The sequence below is a fragment of the Salvelinus alpinus genome, chromosome 21 (assembly GCF_045679555.1).
Source record: "Salvelinus alpinus chromosome 21, SLU_Salpinus.1, whole genome shotgun sequence".
NCBI lineage: Eukaryota > Metazoa > Chordata > Actinopteri > Salmoniformes > Salmonidae > Salvelinus > Salvelinus alpinus.
In genome coordinates, this window is record NC_092106.1 from 12,474,454 (window position 1) to 12,498,780 (window position 24,327).

The 24,327-nt window shown below is 43.7% G+C and overlaps 1 protein-coding gene across 3 annotated transcripts; it reads left to right on the forward strand.

The window, feature by feature from the left end:
• The first annotated feature begins 249 nt into the window (after window positions 1-249).
• Window positions 250-24,152, forward strand: LOC139548533 (SID1 transmembrane family member 2-like). 3 transcript variants are annotated; one of them, XM_071358228.1, is made up of 26 exons: window positions 250-1,009; window positions 1,388-1,512; window positions 4,044-4,208; window positions 4,563-4,608; window positions 5,091-5,192; window positions 7,722-7,805; window positions 7,957-8,122; window positions 8,309-8,402; window positions 8,515-8,573; window positions 8,815-8,826; window positions 10,029-10,076; window positions 10,469-10,543; window positions 11,229-11,347; window positions 11,513-11,586; window positions 12,263-12,329; window positions 12,527-12,600; window positions 12,697-12,820; window positions 15,845-15,962; window positions 16,215-16,351; window positions 17,479-17,587; window positions 17,853-17,929; window positions 18,528-18,574; window positions 19,170-19,275; window positions 22,702-22,812; window positions 23,198-23,311; window positions 23,528-24,152. In XM_071358228.1, exons 1-26 carry the CDS (start codon window positions 788-790, stop codon window positions 23,588-23,590), a joined length of 2,538 nt encoding a protein of 845 aa, XP_071214329.1. In that variant the 5' UTR covers window positions 250-787; the 3' UTR covers window positions 23,591-24,152. The 3 variants fall into 3 exon arrangements, with proteins under 3 accessions (XP_071214329.1, XP_071214330.1, XP_071214331.1); XM_071358229.1 differs by lacking the exon at window positions 8,815-8,826; XM_071358230.1 differs by lacking the exons at window positions 8,515-8,573; window positions 8,815-8,826 and having other exon boundaries at window positions 8,309-8,431.
• The last annotated feature ends 175 nt before the right edge of the window (window positions 24,153-24,327 follow it).

Below are 24,327 nucleotides of genomic sequence, written 5' to 3' on the forward strand. Positions count from 1 at the left end.
TCTTTATGTAGTGTTGTGTCTATCTTGTTGTGATGTGTGTTTTGTCCTATATGTATATTGTATTTATTTTTTAAATCCCAGGCAGGAGGCCTTTTGGTAGGCCGTCATTGTAAATAAGAATTTGTTCTTACCTGACTTGCCTAGTTAAATAAAGGTTAAATAATAAATAAATAAATATGCATTATATTTCTATGTTTGGGCCGTAAAGAATGACCTCATTACGCCGTTCTTGGTTTGTTTTCTGCGTGCGAAGGGAGGGAGTGGGTGACACCGATTTAACCCCTCGAACGTGGTCAGTGGATTCAACAAATGCAAACAACGTTCACTTTACGATACTTCATATGATCAACACTATACAGGCATATGTCAACCTAAATGATAAAATGCGGATGACACTAGCTGTAAAAACCGCGGATATTAAATCATTCGGGATCTAGCTAGTGAGTAGTAGCTGTGTTGTTATCGTATAACTAACGTCAGTTTACGTCGCAGTACCGAGGAGTGGTTAGCTTGCCAGCTGGTGATGGTGAAACAGGAGGAGCGGTGTGAATGTAATACATTAATCATTAGCAAGCAAATGTAGCTAGCTGGCTAGATTATCTCACTAGCTAGTCGTTCGCTATCAACTGTCCTGTTGTTGTGAATGATACATTACAACTGAGCTCTCTAGTCTAGTTAGCTAGGTAGGTTTGCCATTCATTGCTATTATTATCATCCAACGTGTCAGTAAGTGCATTTAGGTCGTTTTGATCAGCTAGCACAGCTATTGTTGACAAATCGCAAGGAAATGGTTTTGAGGAGCTGTTGTAAATTTGGCCCCGTTTTAGTCTTGTTCCAGCTTGGTTATGTGGCCCTGTTGTTGTTATGTGTGACCCACTTGCGGTGCGCACGGGCAGAAACTAAAACGGTGGTCCAAAAGGATGCAGAGTTTGACGTTACCTACAACGATACAGTTACGAGTGACAACCAAACCATCTACGCCTTCAATCACACCGTCTCCCGAAACAAGGTGAGTACATAGTTCAGGTCACAAATCCCACTTTGTTCTTCGAACCTGCTTTTGCACAGACCCCCACGTTATGGTGTTTGTTGCTGCCTATTGCTAACACACCTGTTTCAACTAATCATGTTCGTACTGGGCTGGAATTAAACGTGCGCATTCCGTCCCCAGTACTAGGATTGAAGAACACTGAACAACTGTCTTGCGATGAGTAGCCTAATTTGGTTTTGTGGTAAAATAGGATTGCAAAAAGTGATCAATACAAAACCTGAGTGTGCAGGTTTATGCTTGTGATGGGTGTGTGCATATGTATGTACTGTATGTCGTTTTACTTAGATTCTGTGAGTTTCTCTAACCCTCTCCCCCTCTCTCTCCCTGCCCTGGCAGACGGAGGGGGTCCGTGTGACTGTGGACGTACTGTCGGAGGGGGCAGAGAGCAGTCCCATCCTGTTTGTGGTCAGACAGAAGCAGGCCGTGCTGTCCTTCCAGGTCCCCCTCATACTGCGTGGACTGTGAGTAGCCTACCCTACTGGCACACCTGGGGGCGCGTTCAGTAGGACACAATGTCGTGGAACATTCAGACAGAAGCCATGTGTTATGTAGAACAAACATGCATCATTGACATGCAGAATAAGGACTCGTCGGCTCTATACAGGACATTTCTATCTACAACGTTGTGCCCTACTGAACGCAACCCTGGCACATCCTGGTCTTGTCCCTGTATTATGTCACCACATTTTATTATGTCAATATACAGCTGGCCATATTCATCTAGAGTGGAAGGGAAGCGTGATATGTGGTTATGCTTTGGTATTAAATTGTTCAGTCAAAGAAAACAACTGAAGTTGTGTAGCCTAGATGTTGTAGAGGTTTTGTTTCTCCTTGGGTCTGTTTTTGCTGTGTTTCTCTTCATTATGTAGGCTAGATATTGGCTTGGTCACGGGTGAAGATACAATGAGCTCCAAAAGTATTGGGACAGTGACACATTTTTTGTTTGTTTTGGCTCTCTACTCCAGCACTTTGGATTTGAAATGATACATGAAGTTCAGACTGTCAGCTTTCATTTGAGTGTATTTTCATCCATATCAGGTGAACCGTTTAGAAAAATGACAGCACTTGTTGTACATAGTCCCCCCTTTTTAAGTATTGAGATAAATTCACTTATGTCTATTAAAGTAGTCAAAAGTTTAGTATTTGTTCCCATTTTCCTAGCACGCAATGATTACATCCAGCTTGTGACTCTATAAACTTGTTGAATGCATTTGCGGTTTGTTTTGGTTTCAGATTATTTTGTGGCCAATAGAAATGAATGGTAAATAATGTATTGTGTCATTTTCGAGTCAGTTTTATTGTAAATAAGAATATAATATGTTTCTAAACACTACATTAGTGTGGCTGATACCATGATTACGGATAATCTTGAATGAATTGTGAATAATGATGAGTGAGAAAGTTACAGATGCACAAATATCACCCCCCCCCCCCAAAAATGCTAACCTCCCCTGTTATTATAATGATGAGAGGTTATCATGTCTTGGGAGTATGGTATTTGTGTGTCGCACTCATCAGTATTCACGATTCATTCAGGTTAATCTGTAATCATAGTCGCATTCACATTAATGTAGAAGTGTTTAAAAACATATTATATTCTTAAAAGTGACTCCAAAATAACACAGTACATTATTAACATTAATTTCTATTGGGCAGAAAATAATCTGAAACACAACCAACACAAACCGCAAATGCATCCAACAAGTTTGTAGAGTCACAAGCTTGATGTAATCATTGTATGCTAGGAATATGGGACCAAATACTAAACTTTTGACTACTTTAATACATTAGTGAATTTGTACCAATACTTTTGGTCCCCTCAAATGGGGAGACTATGTACAAAAAGTGCCTTAATTTCTAAACTGTTCACCCAATATGGATGAAAATACCCTACAGTCATAGTCAATGTATCATTTCCACATTGCTGGAGTACTGAGCCAAAACAAAAAAAGTGTCACTGTCCCTAAACTTTTGGAGCTCACTGTATTATAAACAGTACAGAGAGATGTGCAGTAGAAGTACTGAATGGGTTAACTGAAGGGAGTGGTGGCAGGGCAATAAGACATGAAAAGAAAACCGCAAATCCTGTTTCGGCCAGTAACCGAAAGGTTGCTGTTTGAATCCCCGAGCCGACAAGGTAAAATCTGCCATTCTTCCCTTGAGCAAGGCAATTAGCCCTAATTGCTCCAGAGTTGCCGTCAATAATGGCTGATCCCTGGCCGTGACCCCACTCTCCGTGAGTGTCTCAGTGGGATATGCAAAAAAACACTTTTCCACTTCACACATGTACAGGTTACCCACTTGTACATACAGTCAAACAGGACTATATAAGCATTCCCTAATTATTATATGATATAGCCTGGGTCTAAGTGTTTAGCCTGCATGCAGAACCTACCTGTTGGATCAGTGTATCATTTGTTCTATTATACAGTAGCCCAGGGTTTTTCCAAACTCGGTCCTCTGGACCTCAAGTGGTGCACGTTTTGTTTTTGTTTTTAAACGTAACATGCATCCCTTCGCGAGGACCGTGTTTGGGGAATAACACAGTAGCCTGTCTTTCATGGCGTAACATAATCCACGGACTTGCGCAATACCAGAACACCTGTGTCAGGTGGTAAAGCCATCTAGTTGAGAGTGAGTCATCGTTGAACCTTGAGCTTTCACTTCCACATAAACATAAAGCATAGGCCTAATTTCCCATAGACACTAGCCAGAATTACAGTACTAGCTAGGTCGTTGTGTTTTGGGAAGTTGTTGGTTTTTCTGTCATTAACACCGTTTTTTGTGGGACTGTAGTTGACACAATTCAACAGGCCAATTCAGTCCCTTTTTTAGCAGTGGTTCTTCTTATCATCCCTTTTCTGTTCTATGAGCCCAAGTATGTGATCATGATTTGTATATTGAGCTACCCTCTTGGCCAGGTCTCCCTTATAAAAGACCTCAATGAAAATGAGTGGAGAAGTGATACCCCCCCCCCCCCCCCCCGCCACAGGTACCAGAGGAAGTACCCCTATGCCCATGTGGGCCGAACGCTTTGCCAGCCCCCCACCCGCACCCTCATCGAGACCCAGTACTTCTTTGTGGACGTGTCCACCCTGTCCAGCTTGGGCACCCACTACCAGCTGAGGATCAGCCGCGTGGACAGCTTCACCCTGCAGTGAGTCACCTTCATCAGGGATCATTACCTTCATGCTAGCTAGCCGAGCGAATACATGATATCTGGTTGTAGAGCTACATGCCTTACACAGCCTCCCACAGCAGTACGTATTCAATACTCTGAGTCATCATATTTTATATCACTATTATGCAACTGTGTAGAGCTTGTCTAATTTGCATTGAATGCGGTCTTTTTGCATACACACAATCGTGACTGCCTATTTCTACAGCAAGCCAAGACACACCCTGTGTAGCAGCATCACTCATACAGTACGCCATCTCTACTCTATATGTGACCTGACTGGCTAATATGGCTGTTGTATTTGTTGAGTGTTTCTTGTCTTCTTCATTACAGTACAGACAAAAAGTTCAGCTTCACTGCCTCACCATCCCAACCCCAGGTAAGAAACATAGCCACTCACACCGATGCACACGTGCGTACATACGCACATAGCATATTTCCCGTGAAACCCTTATACTGCACGTGACCATGAGAGGGTGGAGAAGACGGTTGGGTACTACCTCTTTACTGTGCCTATGTGTAAAGGCCAGGGCCAAGAAGGGGATTGATATTAAAGAACAAATGTGTGTGCCTGATCTGTTGAGCTGTTGCGTGAAAGAGATGGAGAGAAAAAGACGGGAGAAAATGTATATTGTTACGTCATACATTTTGTGTGCACATGTTGTGCATTTGTATTCGACGCAAGATTTGCCCTTTCAAAACGGTAGATCTATCAACATAATAGAATAGTATTGTTAGGAAGATTGCTTGATTTTAAAAAAAATATATTTTTAAAATATTTCTTTCACTCCACTGATTTAGGACTTAGTTCCAATAAATATGTGATCCTTTTTTTACTCTAACTCTGTTTTTCTCTCTCAGTACTTCAAATATGTGTTCCCTGACGGAGTGGACACGGCCATCGTCAAGGTCAACTCTGAGATGACCTTCCCGTGCTCTGTCATGTCCATCCAGGACATCCAGGTAAACTAACTTGACCAAACCTGTTCATTAGGCACCAGAGGTGGGACCAAGTCACAAGCAAGTCACAAGGTCCGAGTCTCAAGTCGAGTCCCAAGTAGAACAGGTCAAGTCCAAGTTGTGCGTTCTAAGAGCAAGTCAAGTCATACATTTTCAAGTCTCAAGTCAAGTAAAAAGAAATCTATACATGCAACGACTTGTTCAGCTACAAATATGTGTATATTTATTGAGGCTACCAGACAGCCATTTTCATTATTTAGTCTACGACACGTTTTAATTATCCCATGTCATTGCAAAATAGAGACCTTGTAGCAGTCGTGAGGGCATGCCATCATCAGAAGGCAAGGCAGGTTGACGTGTTCAGAGTGTACATTTATTTACAGGTCTGGTGACCCTGTGGTGAAAGTGCCATATCATACAAAATATACAAGTAGATTGACCAAATATACATGGGCAATAGTCCAAAAGAAATAGCCTCAGGACAGGTTAAGCCTGATACAATCTGAATGGACACAGGTAGAGGGCAATACTGTACCCCTTGAGAAACCAAGTAAATTCTGTCTAACAGGAGCTCACAGGTAGGCCTGCATAAATAATATAAGCACTTGGCCCCCAGGACCATACAATTACCCAATTGGCAATTACAACCAATAAACTGGTTCTACAATGTAAAAGGCAATTTCCACATTCATTTCCACATTACTACATTCCTCTTACTCAGAATTAATGATATTTGAACACCATGCATACATGGAACAGTCATTTGATCTTATTCAACGTTCTGACTCCAAAGCCTATTTTATGAGGCCTGCACGCTCCTATTAGGCACAACCAGAATGACAGAGAATAATGGTGCTTTCAAGACAACTGGGAACTAAAAAAAATCTGAGGTCAAATCATGATGTCAGCGAAAGAGGCCCGAGTTCCCAATTGTCTTGAACGCACTGAAGTCGGAGAGTTCCCAGTTGTTTTGAACGAGGCCATAGGACACAGATACGGAACTCCGACATAACCGGGAAAATATGAACCAAGGAAACCATACATTGACTTAAATTAACATCACTCCACTGAGGGTAAGAAATGGTTGGCTAAATGAAAATGTATCGTAGTCCTATCAAACATAGGCTGTCATTATAAGTAAATAAGAATTTGTTCTTAACTGACTTGCCTAGTTAAATAAAGGTTAAATTATAAATGAAAATAAATAAACATGAAAAAATGGCTACGTGTTGTAATAAACGGTACGGGGATTTAATGATGAAACGCTAGCAATTATTGTTGGGCCGATGCATTTAGACGTGTGAAAGCCAGAGGAAACATTTCAATAATGGGGGAAAAAAGCACTCTCCATTGGCGTGAGTTTGGAGAGCGTAAGTGAAGAGCCGCGCCTATGGTGCGTCTTCGCCACAGTAATAGTTCATTTTAACAACAAATTCCAAATGCAAACTTCATAAGTTAAAGCAATTGTTCCATACCTAAAGACCTGTAGGCTTATGCTAGTAATTGTTGCCCCATTGCTGATTAGCTTGCAATATAAACAGTTCATATTCTTGATCACTGAACAATTTTTGGAGCTGCAGATTTATTTATTTACAGTTTGATGTTTGCGCTGCACCCGATCCTATAGCTTGTACAGTAAATCAGCAATATGTTTGCTAGCTCACCCAACCTGTGTTGATTGACAGTTTACTGATCCAGTCAGAGTGCCGAGTGTGCGTTTCACTAGCCAATCTGAGGCAGGGTTTTTTGCAAGGGCGATGCTGCGGGTACTGTCTCTGCCTGCATGTGGAATAATCGACGTAGACTCTCTTCCACAAAATGAGTGACAGACAAGTCAGTCTCAAGTCAAAGTTGAGTCCCGAGTCTTGAGGCTCCAAGTCAAGTCTCAAGTTATTTTACTTTATATAGTCTCAAGTCATGTGACTTCGAGTCCACAACTCTGTTAGACACCAATCGGAAGTAAGCAAACTGAAACGGGGAGGGACTGTTCAGAAACGCTAAAATAAACAGTACGTTTTCTGTTGCAAAACGTTTTGCTATGGTGTACCCTAATGAATACGGCCATGACGTTACATCTACCTGCATCCACTGACCTCACATGACATCACTGAACTGTGGTTCCCTCAGCCTGTCTCCAATGGCTAGCGTCCGATTCACCACACAAGGGCAGTGTTGAGTTCATTCTGAGCACCCCAGCAACCACTAGACAGCTGTGAATGAACTTGGGAAATGCACAGGATTTACCCTAAAGCAGCTTAAAGCTGTGAAAGAGAGGTGTTACTAAAACGCTATGTAAAGCTCTGTCTGGTGTGTAATAGCTCACATTGGGGGTGTCCCTGAAATGTAGGCCAATATAGAAATCTCCATTCCACGCACTTGATGGGGAGTGCAGAGGTGCCTGTTGCCGTGGAAACCACATTAGCCGTGGTTGCACCTGTTCTTTGCTCAGACAGTCAGACACACACACACACACACATACAGACAGACACTCGTTCCTCTCTGATTGCTAAATGCTGTGTTCTACCTTATCAGTGCCCAGTGTATGACTTGGATAACAACGTCGCCTTCATTGGAATGTATCAAACCATGACCAAGACAGCTGCCATCACTGTCCAGGTAAAATACACACACACACACACACACTGGAGAGATCAGGTAATTGATCAATAAATACATGTTTACAACTCACTTGCCACAATGGGCAACCATTTCATCTACTCTCTCTCTCTCTCGTTCCCCCTCTCCCCTTTTCTCTCGTGGCTCTCAGAGGAAGGACTTCCCCAGTAACAGTTTCTATGTGGTGGTGGTGGTGAAGACGGAGGACGAGGCATGTGGGGGTCCCCTGCGCTTTTACCCCCTCCGTCCAGATGAACTCATTGATGCCGGCAACCGCAGTAAAACTCTGGACGTGGTCGTCTCGCCCGCCATCAGCTGTGAGTCACTCAGCCAGGCGGGCCAAACAGTACATCATTCCCAATGTAGCAGAGAGAAGTGTTCATGTCTCTCTCTCTTTCCCTTTCTATTTCTCTCTGTTTCTCTCTAACATCTCTTCCTCTCTCCTTCCTTTATCCCTCCTCTCCCTCTTTCCCCTCTCTCTACACCCCCTCTCTCCATCTCAGCGGATGTGTACGTGATGGGCATGCTGTTCTGCCTGGGCATCTTCCTCTCCTTCTACCTGCTCACCTTCCTGGTGGCCTGTGTGGAGAACAAGAGGTCTGTCGATCGCTTCACTGTCGTATACAGTAAGTACATTATTTCATACACTGTCATATAGAAGCTTTGGAACTCAAGTGTCTCTCTCTCTCTGGGTCTTTTCTCTGGTCAGGATGCACAGGAGGAGGGAGGGGCTTCTGAACCCAGCGGACATGTCGCCCGCGGAGACAGGTATCCCAGCAACCCACTACAACGGCACACTCCGTTGTATTTTTTTCCCCAGAGAGGTGTACAGTGAAGAGAACTGTGTATTTAAGATTTAAAACGAGTTTAAGATGGATGCGAACCATTAACAGTTGCCGCATCGGATGAAGGAATACTGATCTATTTCTCTAGGTTTCCTATGTCTTTGTGTGTTGAATTTGTCTCGCTTTCTCCTCATGCTTTCTCCCCATGCTACTCTTTGGCTCAGCCTCTCTACTGGGTAAGAATGGAGTTGGAGTAGTGAGATATTGCCTGTGTCTGAGCTTCTCTCACAATGTCACACTACTTATTACCCTTCGTGCACGCTATATAAATAGTTACACCCATAGGGCCTCCCGGGTGGCGCAGTGGTCTAGAGCACTGCATCGCAGTGCTATGCTGCGCCACCAGAGTCTGGGTTCGCGCCCAGGCTCTGTCGCAGCCGGCCGCGACCGGGAGGTCCGTGGGGCGACGCACAATTGGCTTAGCGTCGTCCGGGTTAGGGAGGGTTTGGCCGGTAGGGATATCCTTGTCTCATCGCGCTCCAGCGACTCCTGTGGCGGGCCGGGCGCAGTGCGCGCTAACTGAGGGGGGCGGGTGCACGGTGTTTCCTCCGACACATTGGTGCGGCTGGCTTCCGGGTTGGAGGCGCGCTGTGTTAAGAAGCAGTGCGGCTTGGTTGGGTTGTGCTTCGGAGGACGCATGACTTTCGACCTTCGTCTCTCCCGAGCCCGTACGGGAGTTGTAGCGATGAGACAAGATAGTAATTACTAGCGATTGGACACCACGAAAATTGGGGAGAAAAGGGGATAAAATTAAAAATAAAAATAGTTACACCCATCTCACAGTCATTATCACCAGTATGATCTGGGTGGATGAGGAATCCTCAACATGCATGTCTAATGAATGACCTTCACCACGGTTGGGTGTCAATTTGAAATCAGGAAGTGATTTCAATTTAAAATATGGGAAAACATTTGAAATAAATGTATTCTCCTTCGCAGTTTTATTGAGGAGTCATTGAAAATAGAACCCACTTTTTCAATTATTGAATTGGAATTTCAGTTTACTTCCTGAGTTGGCTGACTTCACAGCATTGTCCAGTCACAAACACTTGTCATGGTGGGGGATGACTAATATGATTCAACCATGCCCATGGCCATGCATTGGATGATATTATGGTTACTGTGGTTTGGTTCCAATGGGAGTTTGACTGAAATGGACTTATTTTTCTCCCATTGGACTCACACCCTAGGGTACTGATTAGCACCCGTGCATTAACCCTTGCCTCACGTTCAACATTGTCTCTGAACCCACAGGGCATGGTGTGTCCTCTCTGACTAACCATTCATCTAGATGCTGTGCTTGTGTGTAGACTACTAACTGCTATAGTGACATGTGTTTGGTGTGTGTGTGTGACATTATCTCTTCCTGTTACCACAGAAAAGCCAGGTGTGACTCCAGTCTCCCCCTATGAATACGGCTCCTTTGGTGAGTGTGTGTGTGTGTGCTCATTTACATTACAAGTGTGACGATGTTTGAAAGGTTTTGAGTTAAATATTGACAACCAATGTAGCTAACTGGGTAAGACAGGGTTTTCACAGTTCTGTCGTGTGTCTCTGACTTGTTTCTGCACATGAGTCTCCTCGTGAATGTGCACTCCTTCACTACTTCCCACAATTCTAAAAGCATTGGATTGGGGGAGTCATGGACTAGTTGCACTTTTCACCATATTTCTTTTACCAGTCATTTCCTTTAAATCAGTGAAGGGAAGTGAACACTTTGGGAGGAAGGAGAGAGAATTGGGACACAGCCAAAGTGAATACTTACACCACTTCAAGCACTCTTTTTAATGTTGTTTCTCTCTGCTATTGTTTCTACAGCGGACAACGCCAGCACGTTGAGCTCAGAGGCCATCACAGACAGCATAGCATCAGATACCAACTACGGATACATGGGTATGGAGCAAGATGACCAAATACAGACGCATAATTACACACATACACTAATACTGTACACACACAGATGTGCAAATACACACAATGGGGTCCACATGGCACAAAATCTGTCTTCAAGTAATGTTGCACAGCATTTCACCACCAAACTGGCTCTTGATTGGAGGGCTGCAGAGTGCTCTTGTTTCTTATTGGTTTATCTGTGTTTGTTTATCAGGACAGGAGACTTTGAAACGCAGACCATTCCTAACTGCCATCCACCACGTAGCCATCTGCATTGGTGACACTCACTGCCTTAATCAGCCAGCCAATCGCATCGCTTCACTGTATAAATCAGCACCATGTCAATCAATTCGGAATGTGTTCAAGATCTATCTGCCTTTTGATGTAATTTAATGCTCTGATGACCACAGACGGAGACCAAAACGATCACGTGGTCAACAATCATGTTTGACTATACGCAGAGATAATGATGGAATGTCGAGAACAATTTCAATTATACATTTTGTGATTATCAGGAATGCGTCATTGGCCAGAACCACCAATCTATTGAATACGTCCCAAATCATATAAAAACAAATCCAAGCTGTAAAACCAACAAAAACGATCAAATCGAGAAATATAACCCCTATAACCCCACTGACATACTGTAAAGGTAGTTACTGTTCTCTCTGTCTCCTCCTCTCAGAGCGTTCGTTGGAGAGCGTTACGGGTCGTAGTCGACAGGAGTCTCTGAGCTCAATAGAGGAGGATGACTATGACACGTTGGCCGACATCGACTCGGACAAGAACATCGTCCGCACCAAGGTCTGGCCCATCCGTCCTCCATCCCTCCCCCTCTACCTCTCATCCATCCCTTCCCCCTCTACCTCTCCTCCACTGTGCATCACTCAATATTATCCTTATTCTTTGTTGTTTTTATTTAGTTTTTGCCTCCCTATGAAACTCATGTGGTCGCTTGTCCTTTTGCAGAAGTACCTGTGTGTGTCGGACCTCGCTCGCAAGGACAAGAGGGTTCTGAGTAAAAAGTACCAGATCTACTTCTGGTGAGTGGGACGGCGAGTTGCCTTAAAATCTGTACACCAATGCTGTGGGCTATAACCCTATGGCACCCTTCACTCTAGCAGTACTTTAGTCAAATGCATGATAACAATTTCTTCTTTGGATAGGGTGTAGGTTTGTTTTGCAGCATACCACCGCTGGCTTGCTTCTGAAGCTAAGCAGGGTTGGTCCTGGTCAGTCCCTGGATGGGAGACCAGATGCTGCTGGAAGTGATGTTGGAGGGCCAGTAGGAGGCACTCTTTCCTCTGGTCTAAAAAATATCCCAATGCCCCAGGGCAGTGATTGGGGACACTGCCCTGTGTAGGGTGCCGTCTTTCGGATGGGACGTTAAATGGGTGTCCTGACTCTCTGAGGTCATTAAAGATCCCATGGCACTTATCGTAAGAGTAGGGGTGTTAACCCTGGTGTCCTGGCTAAATTCCCAATCTGGCCCTCAAACCATCACGGTCACCTAATAATCCCCAGTTTACGATTGGCTAAGTCATCCCCCTCCTCTCCCCTGTAACTATTCCCCAGGTCGTTGCTGTAAATGAGAACGTGTTCTCAGTCAACTTACCTGGTAAAATAACGGATAAATAAAATAAAAAAATCTGTTGGATTGTACAGTAATCATACAACTGTCAGTGTCATGGCAGTTAATGTCAGTGTTCCTCTCCTCAGGAATATTGCCACCATAGGTGTGTTCTACGCCCTCCCTGTCATCCAGCTGGTCATCACTTATCAAACGGTACTGTGTGCTACCCTCACTCACACTCCAACTGCGGATTTACTACATTATTACAGAATTATAACGAGTGCATTTGTAGTGTGTAAAGGAATTGGCTTCGAGTGAGTAGATATGACTAGAATCCACACGTGGTGGGTGGGTGGGTGGGTGGGTGGGTGGGTAGTGTGCTGTTGTTGACATGTTCCTCTCTCCTCCAGGTTGTCAACGTGACAGGAAATCAGGACATCTGCTACTACAACTTCCTGTGTGCACACCCCCTGGGGAATCTGAGGTGTGTGTGTGTGATAAGGGGAAACACCTATGGCTGTGCATGTAATGTATGACTTATATCATTCATGACATCCATTCTCTACCCTCTGGTGTGCAGTGCCTTCAACAACATACTGAGTAACCTTGGTTACGTGATGCTGGGCCTCCTCTTCTTGCTCATCGTGCTGCAGAGAGACATCATCCACAGCAGAGCGTTGGACCGCAACGACCTCAACGCACTGGTGAGAGATCAAACTGAGATGGTGCTTTTGTTTTTACATATTTTGGGGGGATATTTTGGTTTTTTGGATGACAGGGAGGGCGTAGAACACACCTATGGTGGCAATAATCCTAGTTTTTTTTTATTGACAGGTGTAGATTAGAGTATGTGATGTGTAGAAAGATGACGGGGATGAAGTGCAGAGTGTGAGTGGCGGAACTGGGGGATCGAACCGCTACCTCCAGGGGCAATATGTGTTCCAGGGGTGGCAACACAACCTCTAAACCAACCCCTGGTACAGATAGGGTATTATATCAGTGGGATAAACAATAGAACATGAAATGCTCATATTGGTATTTCCATGTATGGAATTCATATCACCACCCATGATGTTGACGTGATGATTTTGTCCAAAATGATATTTACTATACACTAAGGAACGTTCCGTACCAGTAAGCAGGTTTCCATACAAACTTAAGTACATGTGGTATAAAACATTTCATGACATGCCTGATGTAAACTGAAAATTTGTCAAACTTTCCAAACGTCGACAAAACTACAGTTGAAGTCGGGAAGTTTACATACACTTAGGTTGGATTTATTAAAACATTGTCTTTCAACAACTCCACAAATTTCTTGTTAACAAACTATAGTTTTGGCAAGTCGGTTAGAACATCTGCTTTGTGCATGACACAAGTAATTTTTCCAACAATTGTTTACAGACAGATTACTTGATTTATAATTCACTGTATCACAATTCCAGTGGGTCAGAAGTTTACATACACTAAGTTGACTGTGCCTTCAAACAGCTTGGAAAATTCCATAAAAATGATGGCATGGCTTTAGGAGCTTCTGATAGTCTAATTGACATAATTTGAGTCAATTGGAGGTGTACCTGTGGATGTATTTCAAGGCCTACCTTCAAACTCAGTGCCTCTTTGGTTGACATCATGGGAAAATCTACAGAAATCAGCCCAGACCTCAGTCTGATTCATCCTTGGGAGCAATTTCCAAACGCCTGAAGGTACCACGTTCATTTGTACAAACAATAGTACGTAAGTATAAACACCATGGGACCACGCAGCCGTCATACCGCTCAGGAAGGAGACGTGTTCTGTCTCCTAGAGATGAACGGACTTTGGTGCGAAAAGTGCAAATCAATCCCAGAACAACAGCAAAGGACCTATTGAAGATGCTGGAGGAAACGGGTACCAAAGTATCTATATCCACAGTTAAACAAGTCCTATATCAACATAACCTGAAAGGCCGCTCAGCAAGGAAGAAGCCACTGCTCCAAAAACGCCATAAAAAAAGCCAGACTACGGTTTGCAACTGCACATGGGGACAAAGATCGTACTTTATGGAGAAATGTCCTCTGGTCTGATGAAACAAAAATAGAACTGTTTGGCCATAATGACCATCATTATGTTTGGAGGAAAAAGGGGGAGGCTTGCAAGCTGAAGAACACCACCCCAACCGTGAAGCACGAGGGTTGAAGCATTATGTTGTGGGGGTGCTTTGCTGCAGGAGGGACTGGTGCACTTCACAAAATAGATGGCCTCATGAGGTAGGAAAATTGTGTGGATATATGAAAGCAACATCTCAAGACATCAGTCAGGAAGTTAAAGCTTGGTCGCAAATGGGTCTTCCAAATGGACAATGACCCCAAGCATACTTCCGAAGTTGTGGCAAAATGGCTTAAGGACAACAAAGTCAAGGTATTGGAGTGGCCATCATAAAGCCCTGACCTCAATCCTATAGAAAATCTGTGGGCAGAACTGAAAAAGCGTGTGCGAGCAAGGAGGCCTATACAAACCTGACTCAGTTACACCAGCTCTGTCAGGAGGAATGGGCCAAAATTCACCCAACTTATTGTGGGAAGCTTGTGAAAGGCTACCCGAAACGTTTGACCCAGGTTAAACTATTTAAAGGCAATGCTACCAAATAATAATTGTGTATGTAAACTTCTGACCCTTGGGAATGTGATGAAAGAAATAAAAGCTGAAATAAATCATTCTCTCTACTATTATTCTGACATTTCACATTCTTAAAATAAAATGGTGATCGTAACTGACCTAAAACAGGGAATTTTTACTCTGATTAAATGTCAGGAATTGTGAAATTGAGCTTAAATGTATTTGGCTAAGGTGTATGTAAACTTCCGACTTCAACTGTAAATACACTAGATAAGGTGAATTTTGTGGTAATTTTGTGTAGGTAAAATTAATTATGCGGGAAAAATTGCGGTAGAAGTTCACATCATATCGAAGTAAACTTGGAGTCATGCAATGATATCTTGTGTGCTCCTCCCACTATGATTAAGGAAAGCATGTGGTTTATTAGGCTACGGGTTAAATAAGTTATGAACTTCACAGGGTAGTGAAAGTGCACGGTGATGAGCTTGAGGCTCCTTTCCAATAAATATCTTATTTTGGTGACATGATGATCGATGCGTGGCTGCCATTTGACAAATACAAATGATCACTCTTTTGTCCATAAAATCTCGTAGGTTATGCCCACACTGTATCTGCAAGCTGTTGGCTACAGCACTCGTGCCAAGACCGGAGTGGGCACATTCGCAATATAACGCAATTTTTTTTTATTCCTAACATGGGAATTTAACCGCAAAAGTAATTTTTATGTGTACTACATTATCAAAGAAAAAAAGAATGTCCAGAACTCTGGTATGCTCATAGGGTGAGTTAATCAGACGCTCAATAAAGAAAACGTTTCGATCCGAGTTGGATCTTTGTCAGGTCATACACCACGTTGAAACACACCTACTTAAATAACCTCTAGAGGCATGAACATTGGATGTGAATATTTTTCTCTTTTCACTACATTATCATACAAAGCCTTTTATATCCACAACAAGTCAATTTGATGGAAACTGATCTCTGGTGGGAAAATGCTCATATTGAATATTTGCATGAACATTTTTGAATATTTGCATGAAAATCTGTCGCCAATTGGATGGGAACCTAGCTAGTGACAATTTATTTATAGAATTTTGAGCCTCTGTCTCTCCCTCTCTGCCGGTCTCCAGGAGTGTGGCATCCCTAAGCACTTTGGGCTGTTCTACGCCATGGGCACAGCTCTGATGATGGAGGGACTGCTGAGTGCCTGCTACCACGTTTGCCCCAACTACACCAACTTCCAGTTCGGTGAGACTAATGTCATGGTTGGCTAATTGGGAGATCCTGAAGATACTGTAACACAGAGCCTCAATAGATGGGTTTCTCAATCAGTCCCAGATCGGTTCATATTGTCATGCCAACTGCATTGCTGTGACTGCAGGACGGCACAAACAGATCTGGGACTCTGGCTACTTCCCAATAACTGTACTGGAAGATATTCTGTACTGTAAGAAATGTCATTAATGTCACCCTTTCCTCCTCGATCTCCCTGTCGGTCAGACACCTCCTTCATGTATATGATCGCTGGGCTGTGTGTGTTAAAACTGTACCAGAAGAGACACCCAGATATCAATGCCAGCGCTTACACTGCCTACGCCTGTCTGGCTGCTGTCATCTTCTTCTCTGTGCTAGGAGTGGTGAGTGACTAGGGACATACACACCACTCATCACACACCACTCACCACACACCACACAGAGACCAAGACAGAAACACAACAAACACCCAGCAGTAGACTGATGTACACAACCTATAGGGTGGGTTGCACCAACATGGATTAACTCTTAAACTGGGCTAAATCAAGGTTTATCTATTAATCTTGTTGCACCCAATTTTAAACCTAGTTTTAAATTAAATCCTTCCTCTAATCTAAGTTTAGTTTTCACTTTAAACCTAGATTAATTTTAAGTCTGTTGCTCAATGAATTAAAAAACCCATTTCGATTGGAGATGAATTCTAAACTGTAACGTTGTAGTGAAGTAGCATTTGTCGCATGAAATGGCCCAGGTGTCTTCCTTCTTTTTGACATTCGTGTTGTATGTCTTTTTATCCTCCAGTACGTTACTAAATTTCTCCATCAGCCCCGACAACTTTATTTTTTCATAAGCGGAGAAATTAGATCATCTTTGACGTGCCATGATCAGTTGGCTAGCGGACAAATAATAAATGGCTAAATAACGTTAAGTAATGGCAATAATAAATAATATTGTATGCTAGCTAGCTTGGTTTATAAACTAGCTAGCTACAGTAGCTAACGTTAGCTAACTAATTAATTTTCTGTCTAGTACTGGCAAATAACAGATTTTATTTCAAATCAGCCAAACCATGAGAACCTTTCACGATGGAGTTGCAGTAGTTCTAACGTCACATTGTTATTATTTTATCAAGGAACAGCAACTTTGTGGTCTCATTTGACAAGTAGGCTAGCTACTTCGTTTCAACTCACGAAATACCTCATATATTAGTGTAACATGTCACTAATCATAGTTTAAAACTGTTAATCATAGATTTACTGATCCAGATAAATTAAGTGGTACAACACATCTCTGATTTAATTATAAACGTAGATTTACAAAACCTAGATTAGCTCTAATCGTAGATTAATTTAAACCATGTTGGTGCAACCCACCCATAGAATCATCATTCAGCAAGTGTAAAATTCCTGATGTATCCTGATGGGTGTGTGTCTACCTGTGTGTCTACCTGTGTGTGTGTGTGTGTGTGTGTGTACCTGTGTGTGTGTCTACCTGTGCGTGTTGTGTCCAGGTGTTTGGGAAGGGCAACATGGTGTTCTGGATCGTCTTCTCTGTCCTCCACATCCTGGCCACCATGCTGCTCAGCACCCAGCTCTACTACATGGGTCGCTGGAGACTGGGTAAGGAGTCAATCAATCACATTTGTTATTTTTAAAAGCCCTTTTTTTTTTACATTGGCAGTTGTCACAAAGTCCTTTACAGATACCAACCCAAAACCCCAAGAGCAAGCAATGCAGAAGCACAGTAGCTAGGAAAAACAACCCAGAAGGAAGAAGCCTAGGAGTAAGGGCTAGGAACAGGCCTGGGGTCAGGGTTAGCTTTTACCTTGTAATGTTACAGGGGCTATGGACAGGTGTCAGTCTATTCTACTTGTCTGTGTTTCAGATTCTGGCATCCTGCGCAGGATTGTGTATGTGATCTACACTGACTGTATCCGCCAGTGCAGTGGCCCCATGTATATTGTGAGTATACATCAGGGGAGAACTACTGCCCACTTATTGAAACCACAAAGGTTCAAGGCTGACCGCGGTACTGCAGGCATTGTTTGCATAAACAGGATCCCCCATTATAGTGAATGGAAAAATAGCAATCTTTGTGTAAATAAAATAACAAAATGTTTAGAAGGCAATCATGGTACCAATAATTGCTTCTAATACACCCGATGTACAGTATGTCCTTGAACCAATTATTTTTAAATCGCACACATAAGAAGTTATAAGGATAATTTAGTTGCTAATGGCAGCCTGCAGTACCACGGTCGGCCTTCCACTTGATTTACTCAATTTGAGGGGGCAGTACTGAGCTAGGCTGCAATGTCACTTCATAAAGCTCAAATTGCGTATTTTATGTCTCCATGAGACGACATCTTAACAGCCTTCATTTGGCTTCAATACGCGATTGAGTCTTCACAGAAATGAATGGTGTCACGTGATCGATGGCTTTGTCCATTCATATATACAGTCATTGGTAGACTATACATACACATACTGTATGGAGACTCACTCTAATGTCGTGAAAGATTCATAAATCCACAAGTAAATGTTTCTCTCTCTCTGTTAGGACCGAATGGTTCTGCTAGTGATGGGAAACATAGTGAACTGGTCTCTGTGAGTATTTCCTTCATTCACTCACTATCTTATTCAGACTGGACTGCCCTTACTGCAGTGTTCTATATATGTGATATCTGATATCTTAATTTGATCACTCTGTTGTCGCAGAGAATTTTCCTGCGCAGCATTAAATGCTAATTGTAGTGTATTAGGGTTTAAAAAGGCTTTAAAGTTTGTCATTTCCATTTTTAAATATCAGACTTGATTTGCCCTAACGAAAAATGTATCAACCCCTACAAAAATGTCCATTTAATATAATCCACGTAATAATTCACATTTCCTGTTGCTACAGGATTTTTTTTCCTGCTGTGAGAAACGGGGTCAAATTAAGATGGCAGATCTGTACCTTGTTTGACATCATCATGCAGTGTTTAAAATATATATATTCTTTACCAAAGGTCTTTCACACCTACTTTAAGTGATTTAATGTAAGTCCCTTTCTGTCAATGTGATTTATTGCGACCCACTCAGCCTGATGAGGCAAGGTATCCATTTAGTCTGTAGAATAGTCATTACTCAACCACAACCATGGGTGGAGAGTAGACAACTCATCACTGACAAACATTGTGTGGTTGTTGTTTGGTCTGTCCAGGGCTGCCTATGGGCTATTAAAGACACCCAATGACTTTGCCTCTTACCTGCTGGCCATCGCCATCTGCAACCTGCTACTCTACTTTGCCTTCTACATCATCATGAAGGTGTGTGTGTGTGTGTGTGTTTATTCACTTTCCATAGACAATTCTCACTCAAAAAAGACATGCAACAATATACACTGCTCAAAAAAATAAAGGGAACACTTAAACAACACAATGTAACTCCAAGTCAATCACACTTCTGTGAAATCAAACTGTCCACTTAGGAAGCAACACTGATTGACAATAAATTTCACATGCTGTTGTGCAAATGGAATAGACAAAAGGTGGAAATTATAGGCAATTAGCAAGACACCCCCAATAAAGGAGTGGTTCTGCAGGTGGTGACCACAGACCACTTCTCAGTTCCTATGCTTCCTGGCTGATGTTTTGGTCACTTTTGAATGCTGGCGGTGCTTTCACTCTAGTGGTAGCATGAGACGGAGTCTACAACCCACACAAGTGGCTCAGGTAGTGCAGCTCATCCAGGATGGCACATCAATGCGAGCTGTGGCAAGAAGGTTTGCTGTGTCTGTCAGCGTAGTGTCCAGAGCATGGAGGCGCTACCAGGAGACAGGCCAGTACATCAGGAGACGTGGAGGAGGCCGTAGGAGGGCAACAAGCCAGCAGCAGGACCGCTACCTCCGCCTTTGTGCAAGGAGGAGCACTGCCAGAGCCCTGCAAAATGTTGCAGGCAGCAGAACATTCTCCACGGCGTCTCCAGACTCTGTCACGTCTGTCACATGTGCTCAGTGTGAACCTGTTTTCATCTGTGAAGAGCACAGGGCGCCAGTGGCGAATTTGCCAATCTTGGTGTTCTCTGGCAAATGCCAAACGTCCTGCACGGTGTTGGGCTGTAAGCACAACCCCCACCTGTGGACGTCGGGCCCTCATACCACTCTCATGGAGTCTGTTTCTGACCGTTTGAGCAGACACATGCACATTTGTGGCCTGCTGGAGGTCATTTTGCAGGTCTCTGGCAGTGCTCCTCCTGCTCCTCCTTGCACAAAGGCGGAGGTAGCGATCCTGCTGCTGGGTTGTTGCCCTCCTACGGCCTCCTCCACGTCTCCTGATGTACTGGCCTGTCTCCTGGTAGCGCCTCCATGCTCTGGACACTACGCTGACAGACACAGCAAACCTTCTTGCCACAGCTCGCATTGATGTGCCATCCTGGATGAGCTGCACTACCTGAGCCACTTGTGTGGGTTGTAGACTCCGTCTCATGCTACCACTAGAGTGAAAGCACCGCCAGCATTCAAAAGTGACCAAAACATCAGCCAGGAAGCATAGGAACTGAGAAGTGGTCTGTGGTCACCACCTGCAGAACCACTCCTTTATTGGGGGTGTCTTGCTAATTGCCTATAATTTCCACCTTTTGTCTATTCCATTTGCACAACAGCATGTGAAATTTATTGTCAATCAGTGTTGCTTCCTAAGTGGACAGTTTGATTTCACAGAAGTGTGATTGACTTGGAGTTACATTGTGTTGTTTAAGTGTTCCCTTTATTTTTTTGAGCAGTGTATTTTAAGTCATTAACCCTCTAGAGTCTAAACCCTGTCTAAGCTGGGGGAGGGAGTCTAAGCTAACATATGGAATTGTTTTAAGATGGTCATACCAAGAATCATTTAGCTATTTCATTTTGAACTTTAAGACCACGGATATTCCCCCAAAAAATCTAAATAGAAGTTTGTTCTGAAGTGTCTGTCCTATATCTGAGAGATATAAGTAAGATCAGGAAACTATAAAAAAAAAAAAGGCATGTATTTATCCCCATATTTTAGGCACTAAACTATCCCGATACTGTATGTACCTCCATTATTGTTTTTTAACTGGTACCAGGGACCTTCAGGCCGTCTTGTGAGGCTTGTGGGCACCCTAGAGCAAAACGGAGAACACCATTGTGTTTGTGAGAGTTTCGTCTATAGAGTGGTCATAATACGTTCGGACACCACATACTTTTTTGTGAGAAGACCGATTTTCGGGATGTCAAATGGTCTGACTAACACCGCTCTAGCTCTGCCACCTTTCACCGCAGATGTGGAAGCGTGATATTGGCAGATGCAGTGGATTGAGACGCAGCCCATGCAAAAAAACGATATCTCTATCTTAAACAGATTATGTTAATTCTATTTTCGTGGGGGTGCGGAAATTGTAGGCTAATGGTTAAAAAATAGATAATAAATCGTATTTTAAACCCACTACAAAATAAAGATCTGTCAATCCGTGTGATTCGGAGGCAGACAAGAAGCCCTTCTCTGCAGTTCCAACACCCTCAGAATAGCTTCCAATTTCCTCCATCTCCTCATCAAAGAGCCACTGCTCGTCACTCCTCCCACACCAAAGCCTTAGTCCTCTCATGGTGTATGATGTTCAGGGTCTCTCTCACTGTCACTCTGTAAAAGATAAAACCTCACCTCCCTGTACAAGTCGAACAGACTGCTCTCCTCCTGCTCAGGCAGGTGCTGGCTGTTCTCAAGGAACATGGCCATGCTCGCATCCGCTACAAGACCATGGTGCTTGCCTACGGAGCTGTGAGGGGAACGGCACCTCCGTACCTTCAGGCTCTGATCAGGCCCTACACCCAAACAAGGGCACTGCGTTCATCCACCTCTGGCCTGCTCGCCTCCCTACCTCTGAGGAAGTACAGTTCCCGCTCAGCTCAGTCAAAACTGTTCGCTGCTCTGGCACCCCAATGGTGGAACAAACTCCCTCACGACGCCAGGTCAGCGGAGTCAATCACCACCTTCCGGAGACACCTGAAACCCCACCTCTTTAAGGAATACCTAGGATAGGATAAAGTAATCCTTCTAACCCCCCCCCCCCCTTAAAAGAGTTAGATGTACTATTGTAAAGTGGTTGTTCCACTGGATATCATAAGGTGAATGCACCAATTTGTAAGTCGCTCTGGATAAGAGCGTCTGCTAAATGACTTAAATGTAAATGTAATGTGTCTGAGCTGGTTTGTCCAGTACTGCTCGTACTCCCACAGACCCAGGCTGCCCGCCTCCACCTGTGCTGTCCATGATGCCATCCATGGTACACCCTGGACAAGTCGCTGGATGTAGTCGCTCATTATTGAGAAATGGATCAGTCTTTCGAAAGCAGGAGCAAGTCACACTTCTAGTATTGAGGTTGTTGCCACCAAAACTGAGTTCCAAATCAACATTGGCACCTAACAACCGAACATTCTAAATTCACAACAGTTGCTCTATTCAATTGTGATATCATCATATTAAAATGTCAATGTATTCTTATGATTTAGAATCACCATGGGAATGAAAGAAGGATTTCAAATCATGAATGACTTTAACTCTTAGCAACAGACATTCTAAATTCAAACATTCTACCAAATGTGCTTTGTTTGATTGTTGCCATATTCTAACAGTTTTGGATATAGAAAGTGCACATCGGACACGTGAAACGATGTAGAACATGTTCCGCGTGTCCAATCACAGATGATGTTGTGTTTCTGTGAATGTGTGTGTGTGTAGCTCCGCAGTGGTGAGAGGATCCAGTGCATGGCCATGTTGTGTATCCTCTTCACGGCCGTGGTGTGGGGCTTCGCTCTCTTCTTCTTCTTCCAGGGCCTCAGTACCTGGCAGGTCAGCACAACACACACAATGACCTTACAGATCAGTGGCTTCCACCACACGTCAGCCTTACACACCCCCATGGCAGGATGTTTTCAGACCTCCTCGGGGGACCCTCAGCCATTCCATGTATTCAAACTGTTCCAGAGCTAGTACACCTGATTCAACCAGTCATCAAGCCCTTGTCTGTGTAGGTAAGTTGATTCAGGTATGCTAGTTCAGGTCTACAACAAAATAGTGAAAGTTCTAGGGGTCTCCGACGAGAGGTTTGGGAACTCCTGCCCCAATGGGATTCATAGTATCTGTAGTACCACATTGAAAACATCATATGCTCACACACCACATGTCATGGTCACATAACCCCAACATTCTCACGTCCCCTCTCCCCCTGCCGTAGAAAACCCCTGCCGAGTCCCGGGAACACAACCGTGATTGCATCGTGCTCTCCTTCTTCGACGACCACGACATCTGGCACTTCCTGTCCTCAATTGCCATGTTTGGTTCCTTCCTGGTGAGTGTGTGTGTGCACACCTCTGGGGAGGGCCATGTGACACTCATTTCATAGTATTATAAATTGGAGGGGAATACACAGATTTCACACCGTGGACATGGTTACTGCCCACGTCATTCAGCAATAGATCATATGTGGCTGAGCTTTGATGAAGACCTCCCATTCCTGACCCATACATACTCAGATAGTGACTGACTCCTCTGCTTTCTCTGCCAGGTTCTCCTCACCATGGATGATGACTTGGACGACGTCCAGAGAGACAAGATTTTCGTCTTCTGAAAAAGCAACTCTCTGGCTCCGCCTTAACGTTTCTTGCTGGCCAGTAGTGACACAGTGGCAACTGAGACACCCAATGGCATGTCTCCCTGACTGCAGGCGGGCTGGGCATCTCTCAGCCAATCAAAGAGCTGGGAAAGGACGGTGCGCCCTCCCCAGAGTTGGAATCTGTATGGACACTTGGCGTGCCAATCAATGAGTCTTGTTCACCAGTACATGCTGACATTTCTCCTTACTGCCATCCAATATTACTGTGGTCGTTGTGTTTTCTTATTGCATTTAAACGTGTATAGTGTGTGTGCGCCTGTGTATATATGATTGTGTGGGGGAGAGTGAGAACACTCTATGTCCAGTCTGTCTGTGGCCTTTAATGTTCTGATCATGTGCGTGGTTTGTATTTCTATGGCTGTCTGATACTGGATGGATCTGTCCCAGAGAGATATCAACGATTGTATTTTAATTACTAACTACGTCCTTAGCTGGTGAGGAAAATAGATTTTGCACTGTAGGATAAGAACTTGGGACTATGTGACTACTGAATAAAGTTTGTGTCCACGATGATAAAGGTGTAGTCTTAGCATTAGTACAATCTGTCTCTAGGTTTTGCATTTTAAATAACTGACAAGCAGGATGAAGAGGCAATCCAGAACTGGGTTGTGTTCATTAGGCACTGAAACGGAAGGTAACTGACAACCTGAACTTGTCCAAGAAATTTTAGTTGCAAAAAGTCACAACACATT

What these genes read in the sequence shown, in the direction of transcription:
- LOC139548533 (XM_071358228.1), top strand. Translation starts at nt 788, where the DNA reads ATGGTTTTGAGGAGCTGTTGTAAATTTGGCCCCGTTTTAGTCTTGTTC. An exon ending in GCAGTGGCCCCATGTATATT is followed by an intron (nt 17,930 to 18,527) that starts GTGAGTATACAT and finishes TCTCTCTGTTAG; the next exon opens with GACCGAATGGTTCTGCTAGT. An exon ending in AACATAGTGAACTGGTCTCT is followed by an intron (nt 18,575 to 19,169) that starts GTGAGTATTTCC and finishes TGGTCTGTCCAG; the next exon opens with GGCTGCCTATGGGCTATTAA.